The sequence below is a fragment of the Schistocerca americana genome, chromosome 8 (assembly GCF_021461395.2).
Source record: "Schistocerca americana isolate TAMUIC-IGC-003095 chromosome 8, iqSchAmer2.1, whole genome shotgun sequence".
Classification (NCBI taxonomy): Eukaryota; Metazoa; Arthropoda; class Insecta; order Orthoptera; family Acrididae; genus Schistocerca; species Schistocerca americana.
Genome location: NC_060126.1, coordinates 152,265,519 through 152,281,653, shown reverse-complemented (window position 1 = coordinate 152,281,653; position 16,135 = coordinate 152,265,519). Strand labels below are relative to the sequence as shown.

At 40.5% G+C, this 16,135-nt stretch overlaps 1 protein-coding gene across 3 annotated transcripts in view; it reads right to left on the bottom strand.

Annotated features, from left to right (window-relative positions):
• Nucleotides 1–16,135, bottom strand: part of LOC124544734 (histone-lysine N-methyltransferase SETD1B) — a 165,084-nt gene that overhangs the window by 39,684 nt on the left and 109,265 nt on the right. For all 3 annotated transcript variants that reach the window (XM_047123386.1, XM_047123388.1, XM_047123387.1), the window contains exon 10: nucleotides 10,204–10,436. In XM_047123386.1, coding sequence (XP_046979342.1) covers nucleotides 10,204–10,436 — 233 coding nt within the window. The remainder of the gene's footprint in view (nucleotides 1–10,203; nucleotides 10,437–16,135) is intronic.

Here is a 16,135-nt window from a genome sequence, read left to right as displayed (position 1 = left end):
TTCCAGCAGGAATCACCCATTCTTTGTTCGGGGACTTCAGTGTCGGGGGAACATTCACATCGCGTCACCCTGTGCACTGTAGGCTTTTTTCTTCTTCCCGCACTCCCTTGCATCAATAGGTTTAACACTTCCCACTTATGTAAGTTCACAATTTTTTTTCCCTTTCCAAAGAAAAGCAAACATGTCATGACTCCCTAAATAAAGAATCCTTACACTGGAGAGACGGTAAACCAAAGCATCGCAAACTTTACCGTACAACCTGCAGCATGATGAAGGGAGCACAAGAGGCAGTAGATATCATTGTACCCATCAGTATCACCGTCCTCTTAGCAATCATCAGGAGATCATTTATCAACTGACAAGTGGCAGTGAAACTACGAAAACATCAACAGAACATACAGTCACAATACCAGTAATATGAGACGTGGAACTTCCTGGCAGATTAAAACTGTGTGCAGGACCAAGGCTCGAACTCGGGACCTTTGTCTTCACTTGCCTGCGAAAGGCAAAGGTCCTGAGTTCGAGTCTCGGTCTGGCACACAGTTTTAATCTGCCAGGAAGTTTCATATTGGAGCACACTTCGCTGCAGAGTGAAAATCTCATTCGGGAATGTGAGACATGTTCTATCTTGACCCAGTGGAATTACTGGGGGCTAGAATTACAAGAGCTGAAGGTAATGGAACAGGAGTTACCACAGCCGGAATTACCAGTCAAGGAACAGTACCACAGTGATGGATCACTGCAGCTGGGAGGTATCAGATGCAAACAAAAATAAACACACACACAAGAGAGCCACTAATGCCTTTGGCAATGGTGGGCCACTGTTGCTAACACCTACTACACCTATCATTAGTAGCAGCTACAACGACAACAACACAAGGGACAACAGAAACAGCCCTGCAGCAACCCCAAACAACAACACAGTAACAGCTATGCAGAGCACACCTACACAGACTGGATTTGCACCAGTCATCATACACAAATATTGAGACCTGAGTCTTCATGGAGAGATACAGACCAACAACATCTTACTCAAAACTATCAGTGGATCATGCTGCACTACATATATCTACCAAGGCTGGGTACACAAACCCAATAAGCTTCCTAGAGAAATGCAATGTTGAATAAGCCATGTACAGAACTGCTGATGACAAAACTCAACAGTACATAATGACGGGAATGGATTCACAAACTCATAATGAAACAGTACAAGGAGAACTTGTCGCTCTTGGCTGAGAATGTGTAAGTGCAAGCCGCATGACACGGTTCTGAACACACAGAAACATATTCAACTAATTGGTGGAGCTATCTGACATGGCCAGATGCTGCGACCTGCTGAAGGTACAGCTCTTCGCTCACATGGTCATGACTGTAGAAATACACAACCCACCACAAGTCCCCCAATAATGCCACTGCTCTCAGAATTTTGGAAATCTGGCCGCACACGGTGGTCTGGCACCCTGCTGCTGTAAATACACTGGTACACTGGCAGCCATTAGATCCCACAGTGATAAACAGGTGAACACAAATGAGCCAAATGTGGTGGGCCACACAGGGCCAGTAATGCAGGGTGCATTGTCTGCATACAGGCCTGAGATGCAAAAACACTAAAGATAACAAAGCAATCATCATAACAGCTCCAAAGTCCTCCACACCCCCCCCCCCCCACCCCCACACCCTCCCACACACACACACACACACACACACACACACACACACACACACACACCACAAACAATGATTGAGGAACTGAGTCTCCTTTTCACTGGTATTGTTGCTAGAACTCTACCAGTGGCAAGTGAGGGGCAGAAGACTTTCAGGGCCCTGCAGACTCACAGCCAATACAGCAACAGACATACAGCCTGTACAGACAACACAAGCCACTGCAACCACACCAATCATGAAACTAGAACCAGAGCACAACAACACAGCCCTGCCCCGGAATTTCGGACTACACAACACACAAAAATATTACATATTACACATGGGCAACCACTACCTCAGAGAAGCAGAAGAAAGGAGTCAAACAATAACCTATCACACGTGGGAACATTCCTACCCCACAACAACCACACCAACAAAATGCAGGCACACAGCTCAGAGAGTCAAACCCCAATGCACACTATACTCGCCCTCACCACAACTATAACATGGGTGCCAACAAAATGAACCCACAAAACCAACACCGAAGCCTGCCCATACATCACGCCAAAACAAACAAGCAGCCAATAACACATCCACTAACGCAAAGGCCAACAGGAACATGGTATTGGAGGAATAATCGAGAAATTATTTCTCAACCACACATTGACCCAGGTCCATGAAGGTCTTTGGTTTCATCATCACACTCGGCACACAGCTCATTGTGGCCACATCCGACCAGCACTGAGCTGTCATAACAAACTCCTTCAGCACACTCCTCTCACTCTCTCATGGATAACAGCCCCTCACGCAAAAAACATTAACACTGACACAGATCCTGTTCTGGAATGCAGATGGGATCACCAACATTCGAACAACACTACTGAATTAGTCACATTCATAGAGAGGAAGGGTATCTGTATTGCTCATGAACAATATGAAGCTTAAACTGCACATACAACTACATTAATCAGGCTCCTGCAGCTATCGTACTCACCGACAGGACGGCAAGAAAGGAGGTAGAACAGCAAGCATTATGCACTAGGAAAAGAACTCCCTGAACTCAAAATTTTGGAGGCCATGCCCTTCAGGCCTACACTAATGATATCGCTATACAATCCACCTAACCACATCATAACATGGGATATCAGCATAATATATAACACTGCACCATGGGTATCACTGCAGGAGATCGTAATGCAAAACACCCTGACTGGAATTCTTGGAGGTGAAACTCCAATGGCAAAAAACTATTTGAACATACACTAGGCTGAAACTACATTACACTAGTGCCTGTTGATCCAATGTACATACCCTATCACAGTGGACAGAGGCCAGATGTGGTAGACATGGCACTCATCAGGGGCATTGCAGTTACACTCAACATTGAGGTAGTAAATGATATGCCCTCAAACCACATGCCTGTAATACTGCACATGGAAGAAACACTGCACAGCATAGAACAATGCCGGATACAAAACTGCAAGCACATGAATTGGGCTCTGTTCAAAGAAACACTTGATAGTCGTATTCCAGACACACAAACTTACGTGCACAGCTCAAACTGATGCAGATGTCAAAGCACTCATAGCTGCTGTCCAGGATGCAATGATCGACACCATTCCAGTCTTTACACCACACCACACCATCACTCAACGGCCCTGTCCCATTAAATCCTGGGCCTTAACTCAATGAGAAACTGTCTCACGAGATACGGGCAGTGCATAGTGGCAGCGCACCAGGCACTCGTCATACAAACTGTTCGTTAACAGGCTCTACTGTATTATATAGGAGAAAATACAAACATTTAAAGTCACACAGGGCCATCAAAAACTCCCTGGGCTGGACAGCACTCAACCAGGAATGTGGAAATTTACTTGTCACTTCACCAAGGAGAAACACTACATGGCCAAACAGCCCTGCATAATCCACAGAGGAGACGGCAGAGCTTATGACCGTAACACTTGCAGCATCATTCACACCAAATCTGGTTCCATCGAACCCTGTATTCACACCTGAAACTGATCAGGAGGTTACACACCTTGTAGCCCGCCCTTGCATGATGAAATTAGGTGTGCTGGTACACTCGAAATCGCATGCGCTATTAAGCACACCATTGCTAGGAAAGCTCCTGGTCCCAATGGCATTCAAAACTGAAACCTCCAAAGTTCAAGGATAAAGCCACAGAATACCTAACACACATCACCAATGCCATCCCATGACACCAACACTTCCTTGTCTTTTGGAGAGCAGTCACAGTCCTGATGTTCAGGAAGCCAGGGAAAGATCACTCCCTCCTACAAAACTGCACTCGCTCAGCATGACTGTTGAAAAGGTAGGCACTGACACACTAATGACACCCTGAGGCCAGAGCAATAACTCCTCCTTTCTGTAGCTTATCATATAACAAATGGCTACAACACCAAGAAAGCAAAGGGGGCTGTATGCCCACACATCAAAAAGACTTTTGATCATCTCTGGCATAACAGCCTCATTTGAAAACTCATCGAAATTAGTTCCCTCGATGGACTTGTATACCTCATACATTTATACCCAACCAAAAGATGGCCTCAGTCTGGGCAAACAATCAACATTACATGATATACGAGCTGGAGTATCCCAAGGCAGCATCCTGGGAGCTGCCTTGTTTAATCTCTACATTAATGATATCTGAACTAAAGAAAACACAATGGTTGCCATCTACACGGATGAAACGCCATCCTAGTGCAGGAGTGGAAAACATCAAACATCAATTCATGATTTCAGACAACTCAGAACTGCTGAGTCTTTGTTGGAACAGCAGTGTTTTAAGTTAAACGTCAACAAATGCGAGGCAGTCTGTTCACTCTTAGACCAAAATAACTACACAAACAGCAACACTGCAGACAAATAACAACACAACACACACACTCAGTACATTTCCGCAAGAAAGTCAGGTACACATAACATATAGCGCTCAAATAGGAAGAGAAATCCATTACTGTACAGCTACACAATTGATGACAAACAGCTGGACACAGCGTCTGCCATAAAACATCTAGGTTTAACTATATAGAGCAACCTTAAGTGGAATGACCACATAAAACAGATAGTGGGAAAAGCACACACCAGACTCATACTAATCGGAAGAATCTTAAGGAAATGTAACTCATCCACAAAAGAAGTGGCTTATAAGGTGGTTGTTCACCCAATTCTTGAGTATTGTTCATCTATCTGGGGTTCCTATGCGGTAGTAATGATAGAGGAGATAAAGAAGACCCAACGAAGAGCGGTGCGTTTCATCACGAAATCCTTTAGCTGGTGAGAGAGCATTACGGAGATGCTAAACTAAGATGTATACATGGACACGGAAAAAAAATTCCCGTATTTTTCCCGGCTAAAAATACACTTTCTCCCACACGAAAATACACTTTTTCCATGTTAAGTGACAGTATACTTTTCCTCAAAACTGCAAAACTTATCAATCCTTTGAATCGTTATGGTTTTATACACTGGCATAGAATTTACAGGCATTTTAGAAAACTAAACTCGGGGGAAAAAAAACATGTTTTGAAAAGATTTTTAATGTGCACCAACATGTACACATCATGTTTTCGTATTATGAAAGTATAAATTCAAATTTCACCAAATAGTGCATGTTACTTTCCAAAGCATTGAAATCGATATTGCGATGCGCTTTTGTAAGCTAGTCATAGCTCATGTCACATGATCTAGCCAGCCGATGATTGCGAGCATTCAGAACATAGGATACATGATGTAGCCAGCCAACAGCAACATCACTGCTAAGTAGAGCGAACGCACAAATAGGAAAAGTTAATGGTTTAAATTAATATACATAGTGCTGCTACCAGAAAAGAAAAACTTCCACATATAACACTGGTCTCTAACATTAATAAGCTGCAAGAGAAGGTAAGCTTTCACATACAATATTGATCTTTTTTGAGCATGTTACACTTTAACATACATCACACAAATGTGCCAGTAAAAGTTTTAATAATGACATAAATAGCTAATCATCTGGACTCGAAATTCTTCTAAATGGTCGTCCTCAAAGAGTTGATTTTTAAATGAGAGTCAGACGCTCTGTGATTTAAGAAATTCATCATACATTCTCGCACATAGTTCATCTTGCATAAAAGGAAATTTATTCTGAAAGTAACGCTTCTCAAACCACGATTCACAATATTTTCCTGTGATTTGTTACAAACAGGTTCATTTGATCAGTTGCCAGAGAGCGCCAGATAACGCGCGCCACCGCGCTTGCTCAGCTACGATGATGCAGGAAGCCCATATGTTCGTTATGTGTAAAACATTAAAAGATCTTACATTATGCCTCAGAAGAAACAAGACATCAGAGTATACTCCAAGAGCATCAAAATTTCACTCCAAAAACATCGAAATTTCGTGAACCATACTAAAATCCATAATTTGGCTTATTTGTATGTCCAAATTCAGGTGTAAATTTTCTCGGAGTGCCAGTACCGTATTATCTTACGTTTGGTTCTTTATTATGGCATAATGCCATACGTGCTAGAAGATGAAAATGTGCACTTGAAATGTAACGAACAGCTGAAACTAGCCAATACTGTGAAATTAAATAATTCATTTCAAATAAATTGACTGCCTCAGTGGGAAAGATTAATAAAAGCCAAATTTCTTTAGCAAACCGACAAAAATAACTTCATTGTTCTTCAAGGTGATTAATGCTTGACTGTTAGAAAGATGGAAATAAAATAAAATCTGAAATCAAGAACATATTTGAGCCTTCCATAATTATGTGAATGTATTTTAATTCACTTCATAGCTCCTGGCCACAGAAATTCATTTTGTTTTTGTTTGATGTGAGAGCAATAAATGAAGAGGAAACACCAAAACCACTAAATGTGAACACGGGTCATGTGGAAACTACCCATCTCTCCACTACAACTGAGACTGCTCTGTGTATGTCCCGGACCTACGATATTTCCAAACCCTGGGAAATACTAGATGTGAGGCTCATCTAACTTTATCCAGTACTTAACCAGCAAAGTGCATAACCGGCAAAGTGCACTGAATAGGAGAGTGTCTAGGTCCATCTGCATAATACCTTTGATGATGTATGCAGCTCCAGTCTTTGGATATGCAGCTCCAACACACCTGCACTGCTTACAAGTCATGCTACATATAATAAGCAATGCTCCACAATACAAACACACTGTGGATCTTCTCAAAGGATACCAACTCGAGACACTATCTGAGGTATTAAAAAACTTGCCATATGACTGCACAGGAACTCAAGACACTCTAACAATGCTTTCATCCCAAATCTGGTAAAATACAATAACGACCACAGCTGGTAACATAACCACCCAAAGACACTCTTTACTAGGGACACTTAATCACGTATGGCAAGCTGAAGTACACAAACAACGTAAATACTGGCAAACTCCTGCATCTCAGCAAAGCTGACTGGCACTGTCAGCTGAACATACAGCCACCCAACTGGCTGTAGCAGCGAAGCCAATTTACATATTAAAGACAAACAGAACTCACCTAACATTATACACTGTGCAATCAATTTTATGACCAGCTGACCACTGATACGACAACTTCAGCATGTTACAGGTACTCAGATGCTGCAGCCGGCCCAGGAGACATTATCGGTGCCCGGCATCAGGAGTACCTCATATCAATACAGAATTATACTCTTTATGATGAACCTAAGCTACAACACTGGTACCGAGCTTTGCATAATACCCACAAATTAACCATAACCTTACCCTTACATGATCCGTTGCAGCAAGCAAGGAAACCCACTACCGCGCTTACTACCTGTCAAGATTGTTGCAGAGGTTTTTTTTCCGTTGGCACTAATCTTGGCACTTTTTCCACCTCTGCCTTTAAACCTGCTACCCTTCAATTGCTTTGCAATCACCTTTTATCACCTTGATGAACCCGTGTTACAGGATATTCCTATCCAAATGCATGGACAACATCAAAGATCTGTATCAAGTGAACTCCTTGATAAATACTAAAAATCATAGAGGCGATGGTAGAACTTTTGTGATGGTCACCATACTGACATGAGTGTGGAGGGGCTCACCGCCGCCCCCCCCCCCCTTTAAAAAAAAAAAAAAAGAAAGAAAAGTGTTGAAATTATGTAGGAATGACAATAGGGTGTTTTGGTACTGGGTCCAGATAATGAAGTTATGACTGATTAATCTGAATTAGACAAATGGTTTCAGGTTTGGGACCTAGGAATGTTTGCCCCAGAAGGCCATTAAACAGGTTGGCATATATTTATACCAGTTGGCTGTAATGGCTGTGCCGTGGATTTGTTTGTAAGTATCTTTCCCCCAAAGGAGAAATATTAATGTGAGAGGACATAATTCATGATGTACATAAGGAGTGAGATAGCAGGTTTGGAATTTGAAGGATGTTAGTATGGTAGTGTTCAATAGCAGCAAAGCCATGGGCATGAGGGATGTAAGTGTATAGGGAGGCAGCATTCATAGCAATGAGTAGGGGTGCAGGTGGTAATGGGATGGCGATGGTTAAGAGTTGATGAAGGAAGTGGTTTGTATCTATGATTTCCGAGGCTACACTACAGGCAGCTGGTTGGAAGTGTCGGTTGACGAGAGTGGAGATTCTATCAGGTGGGAGCACAGCAAACAGCTACAATGGAGCATCCAGGATTATTTGGTTTGCAGATTTTGGGAATCCTGTAGAATGGAGGTGTGTGACAGGTCGTTGAGGTAAGGAGGAAGATGAAGTCAAGAGAGAGATTCTGGGAATGTCCTAAGAATTTGAAAAGGGACTGGAGATTATGTTGGACTTCTGGGATGAGATTACTATGGATAAACTCGTAGGCGGAGCAGCCACACATTTCACAGATGACTTCTATTAGGTAGTCACTGCACATCTTCACAACACTGATGGAGTGTTTGTCTGCAGGGAGAATGATTAAATCTTGGCCTGTCTTGAGGCTGCGAGTGGTTTTCTTTCTTCTTTTGAGAGGTTTGTGTTCTTGGGAAAGGACCTGGGGAAAAATGGTGCAGACAAACAGGAGGTAAGAAATGCCAGGAAGCGGTTAAATGGGAGGGGGTGAGGAGTGTGGCTGGATGGGGGTAAGAACTGGAACAGGCAAGGTTCAGTGTTGAACTAGGTTGGCCTGCGTGGAGAGATTGGTAGCAAGGAAGTGTTTCCACTGTAGGAATTGGGAGGAAGACAACAGATCTCTGATGAGTCCAGCATGGTTGAACTTTGATGCAGGGATAAGGTGAGGCCTCTGTATAGGACAGTAGGACTGAGGTTTTTGTTGGACAGAATGACAACAGTGTTCTTGGGTTTCTTTAGGTTTTGAGTTCAGTTGAATGTTACGAAGGAGTATTGGAGGATGTGGGAAAAATTAGCAAGGCAGGGCCTCGGTACAATGAGCAGTTGAAGAGGGGATTCAATGGTGATAGGGTAAGTACTGATCAGCAGAGACGATCCAAGTTGGGAGCAGGATGTCAACAAGTTCGGTCATTCGTGGAGTTGGTGTCTGGAGAGCTATTCCAGGAGTTGAAGAGGCACGGGTTACAATTTAGGATCTGACATAAGTAATTGGGACTGCACAGTAACAGTATCTTCAGGAGGGAGTAGAGGTGGTTCTGAGATGTCTGTGCCATGGAGATTTTCTTCTATAGTGCCATGTTTACATGGAATAGGAACTGGCGGAATTTTAAAATATGAAGGTCATTGTGAAAGGAGGGATGGGATCCAGAGCAAGGAATTTTTATGGTAAGGCTATTGGGGAGGGGGGGGGGGGGGAGGGGGGAGTCCAGCCTTGATTTAAGGAACAGACTGTGCGACTGAGCTTTACATATGTATCGGATACCTTTCCGTGCTGACACAGATGAGGCACATGTGTCCATCTGGGATTTTTGTGTGTGTGTGTGTGTGTGTGTGTGTGTGTGTGTGTGTGTGTGTGTGTGTGTGTGCGCGCGCGCGTGCGAGCGAGCACACACGCAGGGTAAAGAAATTTTAGAACTTAATTTAATGCGTTTTCACCATTTTTTTATTTAAGTAATGGAACAATCCATAGTGAAATTCTTACGTTAATTCAAATATAAAGAAAGCACCTTCCAGTACTGTTTTAATACATATTTCAATGCAACACTGTTTTTTATACAAGAAGCAAAAAACTGAAAGTGACTGCAAAAATTCCCATAGCAAGAGGCAGCTGGAAACACACGTCAATACAATGACTACATATCTAAGAAGCAAGAACTTTTCTGAGTTCAACCAACAACTGTTGCTGAAAGCGAGGAACAAATGAAATAAGGGCTCATTCTTAGATACCATATTTGAATACTGGTCATCAATACTCAAGAACAAGGCAGAATCCACAACTTTTCTGTTCTCAGATTGCCCGCTATTACTCTGCAATCATAAATCACAGATTGTGTTAAACTATTCTACATGGTCTGGATTCATCAAGGCATTTGTTTTTCTTGTTTTAAAATAAGTGTGTATTATATGTGACTGAAGTTCCGTAAGCACAGACTGTAGCTTCGATCAGTAACAGTTAGAGCAAATTACCTGAAACTCTCCAACTCTTCAATATCGAGCTCCAAGAGGCGCCGCCTGTACATAAGAGGTCTTTCTTCCTCTCCATCTTCATCCTCATCCTCACTGTCACTCTCTGTTGATGAAGTGTCGGAACTTTCTGAAGACGAACTGGATGAGGAGGAACTTGATGACTTTTCACTTTCACTCTGCATAGTGGGTGGTTTCTCAGAGTGCCTCTGGAAGAGATCTTCGCTGACATCTCCCTGTCAGAACAAGTCCAGTTTATTATTGTTAGTACATGCTCTGAAGTCTAAAAATACAATGATAACAATCATTTACGTCATCCGAAATTTAAAACTAGCAATGATTTTTTTTATTTTTAGGAATGAAAAAATAAGGTACACATCTGACTCAATTTAACTTCAAAATATCAGCTTTAAGATTATTGTGAAAAACAGATTATTTATTTGTCAAAAGTGTAAAAACTGTTTTAGTCAGTCACAAATTAATGTCAAATTTTCCCGTTAGATTCTCAATAGTAAGTGCTCATTCCTCTTCGTCAAATTTCCAACATATTTTTTTCTAACACACAATGCTTCACATTTTTGTTGACCCACTCAATTTTAACATTCTTCAGCAATCACACAGTAAATGCTTCGAATTCTCTTGTCATGCTTCCCTACAGTCAGTATTTCATACAGTCACATATCAGAGTTTAAAAATTTCTTCGATACACCACGGAGAATGTTTCACGTGATTCAACGATTTTTGATACAGAAAATCTGTGAAATATATCTTTACAAATATAAATTAAAGCTAGCCATCCAGTGCAGATTTCCTTTTCCATGGTTGTTAATGTGTCCTTTGGCTTTGCAAAGCTACTAACTACCCAAGATTAACTATCATAACAACGAGTGGTGTTGTTATTTTAAAAACTTTCCTATTAATTGCTAAACAGAGGGTTACTATGTTTCACTGGTCTTGAACAATGTACCTACTTTCTGCATGCCTCAGATATTTTATAGAACTTTTCAGTGATCTCTGATTTGTGGAACTGATTGGAGCCTTTGACTGAAAAAACCATTTTTCCTTTGTTTGTGACAGGATTAGCTCTACAAGATAATCATCAGATGCCCCTGTCTATCTAAGGTAGTAAACAAAACACCTCTACTTTGTTTAAGTCAATTTCCCGTAAAACTGACAGTTTTAGTATACCGTTATAACTCTTTTATTTAATCCATATCAGTATTCATATAAAAGCTACCGAATATTTCAGTATCTTCTTTGCACCGTAACTCAATTTCCAGTTCAACATGATGTGCACAACTTTCCAAAACAATGCTTCATTGCTTAAGTCATCACACTTTTTTTAACTATTTTTCATCTCTATGTCAGTTATTTTGATCTCATCTTCTTGAACTACTTACTGACCTTTTTCTAAGCAGCACATATTGCTTGTAGTTTTTATATTTTCTCCTCATGAAAAAAAGTTATTTTTTGTTGTTTATTCTTGGCTCAGTGAGACCTTCCACAAAACACTGAGATTATTTTCTGACCCATACTCTATGCATGCAATAATTTCCCTTTTTTCCTCTTCCATAATGAAAGTTTTCCAGCTTTTAAATGTTCACACACTTTTATGTAATTCATAATGTTGTCAATTTATTCACCAAATCCTTCAAATTTTTAATAATATACTAACAAAATGGGAATGTGAGTATGTGATAGGTACTGACATTAGTTTAGTATCAAATGTTAGAGTAATAATTGCATCACTTTATTATTCATAGTGGCAAAGTCTGTGATAACTTTTCTGTTTACCATTAGAACACTTTCTCTTCCCTTGTTGTTTATATCTTAATTACCTCAAAATGTTTTGGTATGCAGACTTTTGATATCAAACAGATGAAACGCATATAATGTAGATCATTAGTGTACAAAAGATTCAGTAATTTAAAAGATCAAACTCACAGTACAACCAATATTAATCTGCAAAAAATATATTAATCGTTTTTATTCTTTTTATTTTAAATACATATAATATTATAATAAGCATAATTGTTTTTGGTCATACATTGGTCATCTTCAGATTATACAGTTATGGAATCTGTGCATAATACGTCACTCACTTTTCTTCATCAACAGAATGTTATTTTCTCCAATTATTGTGTGTGTGTGTGTGTGTGTGTGTGTGTGTGTGTGTGTGTGTGTGTGTGTGTTGGGGGGGGGGGGGGGGTAGGTCTAGGCGTGCGTGTGCATGTTTCTGTCTGTCCATTGGGTCTAATGGGAGCTGTGTTTACTGAAGGGAAGTACTAATCAGTCCACCTGTCTCTCTGTATATTTAACAATACTTGAACAATAAAATGAAAAGATACTTGCTACTTACCGTAAAGATCACACATTCAGTTGCAGACAGGCACAACAAAAAGACACTTACGGATTAGCTTTTGGCCAAAGCCTTTGCATTCCTGTCTGAACTGCCACAGATGGCGGTCATGTGCGGATGAGGTGTGCTTGCTTGTGTGAATGTGTGTTTCCTTTTATAATGTAGGCTCTGGCAAAAAGGTAATGTGTAACTGTCTTTTCGTTGTGCTTGTCTGCAATTTAATGCGCTATCTTTACAGTAAATACCATTCCTTTTACTGCTGATATTCCAACCTGCAGTTCCCAGTGTTTAACAATAATTTTAACTGTATTAGGATAGTTTTATCTTTCAGCGAACTGAGAAAATATTGAAATGTTGCTCAATAAAGTGTGCTAGAACCACCCTACTCCCATAAATTCATGTGGTAAACAATACATTCACAGAGTGGTAAGTAGCAATGTGTGTTCAACATTTTCTTTATATAAACTACGCGTGAATCCAAATTACTACACTGATTTGTATAGAACCCAACAAAAAAATATTTAAAATAAAGCAAGAATATCATGCTTTTTATGAACTCTCATCAGGAGAGGGGAAAGGAAAGAAACATCCGGGCAGTAACTTGATGTGATCTAAGAAATGCGAAAAAAGGCCACACGGAAAAGAGAAAAGAAATATGGATGACACAAAGAGAATCTGAAACCCATTGCTGCTGAATACAAGAGCAGTGCCACGTTCCTTTGTCAAAAAGAAGAGTAAGTCATCCAGAATGCATGTACAATGCAATAAAAGAAAATTAAAAAGATAATTAAAAAAATTAAACAATTTATTCAATTTTTTCCCTTAAAGCTTTACTGTATGATTAAATGATGATGGCGTCCTCTTGGGTAAAATATTCTGGAGGTAAAATAGTCCCCCATTCGGATCTCCGGGCGGGGACTACTCAAGAGGACGTCGTTATCAGGAGAAAGAAAACTGGCATTCTACGGATCGGAGCGTGGAATGTCAGATCCCTTAATCGGGCAGGTAGGTTAGAAAATTTAAAAAGGGAAATGGATAGGTTAAAGTTAGATATAGTGGGAATTAGTGAAGTTCGGTGGCAGGAGGAACAAGACTTTTGGTCAGGTGATTGCAGGGTTATAAATACAAAGTCACATAGGGGTAATGCAGGAGTAGGTTTAATAATGAATAAAAAAATAGGAGTGCGGGTTAGCTACTGCAAACAGCATAGTGAACGCATTATTGTAGCCAAGATAGACACAAAGCCCATGCCTACTACAGTAGTACAAGTTTATATGCCAACTAGCTCTGCAGATGATGAAGAAATTGATGACATGTATGACGAGATAAAAGAAATTATTCAGGTAGTGAAGGGAGACGAAAATTTAATAGTCATGGGTGACTGGAATTCGTCAGTAGGAAAAGGGAGAGAAGGAAACATAGTAGGTGAATATGGATTGGGGGGAAGAAATGAAAGAGGAAGCCGCCTTGTAGAATTTTGCACAGAGCATAACTTAATCATAGCTAACACTCGGTTCAAGAATCATGAAAGAAGGTTGTATACCTGGAAGAATCCTGGAGATACTAAAAGGTATCAGATAGATTACATAATGGTAAGACAGAGATTTAGGAACCAGGTTTTAAATTGTAAGACATTTCCAGGGGCAGATGTGGATTCTGACCACAATCTATTGGTTATGAGCTGCAGATTGAAATTGAAGAAACTGCAAAAAGACGGGAATTTAAGGAGATGGGACCTGGATAAACTGAAAGAACCAGAGGTTGTACAGAGTTTCAGGGAGAGCATAAGGGAACAATTGACAGGAATGGGGGAAAGAAATACAGTAGAAGAAGAATGGGTAACTTTGAGGGATGAAATAGTGAAGGCAGCAGAGGATCAAGTAGGTAAAAAGACGAGGGCTAATAGAAATCCTTGGGTAACAGAAGAAATATTGAATTTAATTGATGAAAGGAGAAAATATAAAAATGCAGTAAATGAAGCAGGCAAAAAGGAATATAAACGTCTCAAAAATGAGATCGAAAGGAAGTGCAAAATGGCTAAGCAGGGATGCCTAGAGGACAAATGTAAGGATGTAGAGGCTTGTCTCACTAGCGGTAAGATAGATACTGCCTACAGGAGAATTAAAGAGACCTTTGGAGAGAAGAGAACCACTTGTATGAATATCAAGAGCTCAGATGGCAACCCAGTTCTAAGCAAAGAAGGGAAGGCAGAAAGATGGAAGGAGTATATAGAGGGTTTATACAAGGGCGATGTACTTGAGGACAATATTATGGAAATGGAAGAGGATGTAGATGAAGATGAAATGGGAGATAAGATACTGCGTGAAGAGTTTGACAGAGCACTGAAAGACCTGAGTCGAAACAAGGCCCCGGGAGTAGACAACATTCCATTAGAACTACTGATGGCCTTGGAAGAGCCAGTCATGACAAAACTCTATCATCTGGTGAGCAAGATGTATGAGACAGGCGAAATACCCACAGACTTCAAGAAGAATATAATAATTCCAATCCCAAAGAAAGCAGGTGTTGACAGATGTGAAAATTACCGAACTATCAGTTTAATAAGTCACAGCTGCAAAATACTAACGCGAATTCTTTACAGACGAATGGAAAAACTGGTAGAAGCGGACCTCGGGGAAGATCAGTTTGGATTCCATAGAAATGTTGGAACACGTGAGGCAATACTAACCTTACGACTTATCTTAGAAGAAAGATTAAGAAAAGGCAAACCTACGTTTCTAGCATTTGTAGACTTAGAGAAAGCTTTTGACAACGTTAACTGGAATACTCTCTTTCAAATTCTGAAGGTGGCAGGGGTAAAATACAGGGAGCGAAAGGCTATTTACAAATTGTACAGAAACCAGGTGGCAGTTATAAGAGTCGAGGGGCATGAAAGGGAAGCAGTGGTTGGGAAAGGAGTGAGACAGGGTTGTAGCCTCTCCCCGATGTTATTCAATCTGTATATTGAGCGAGCAGTAAAGGAAACAAAAGAAAAATTCGGAGTACTTATTAAAATTCATGGAGAAGAAATAAAAACTTTGAGGTTCGCCGATGACATTGTAATTCTGTCAGAGACAGTAAAGGACTTGGAAGAGCAGTTGAACGGAATGGACAGTGTCTTGAAAGGAGGATATAAGATGAACATCAACAAAAGCAAAACGAGGATAATGGAATGTAGTCAAATTAAATCGGGTGATGCTGAGGGGATTAGATTAGGAAATGAGACACTTAAAGTAGTAAAGGAGTTTTGCTATTTAGGGAGTAAAATAACTGATGATGGTCGAAGTAGAGAGGATATAAAATGTAGACTGGCAATGGCAAGGAAATCGTTTCTGAAGAAGAGAAATTTGTTAACATCGAGTATAGATTTAAGTGTCAGGAAGTCGTTTCTGAAAGTATTTGTATGGAGTGTAGCCATGTGTGGAAGTGATACATGGACGATAACCAGTTTGGACAAGAAGAGAATAGAAGCTTTCGAAATGTGGTGCTACAGAAGAATGCTGAAGATAAGGTGGGTAGATCACTTAACTAATGAGGAGGTATTGAATAGGATTGGGGAGAAGAGAAGTTTGTGGC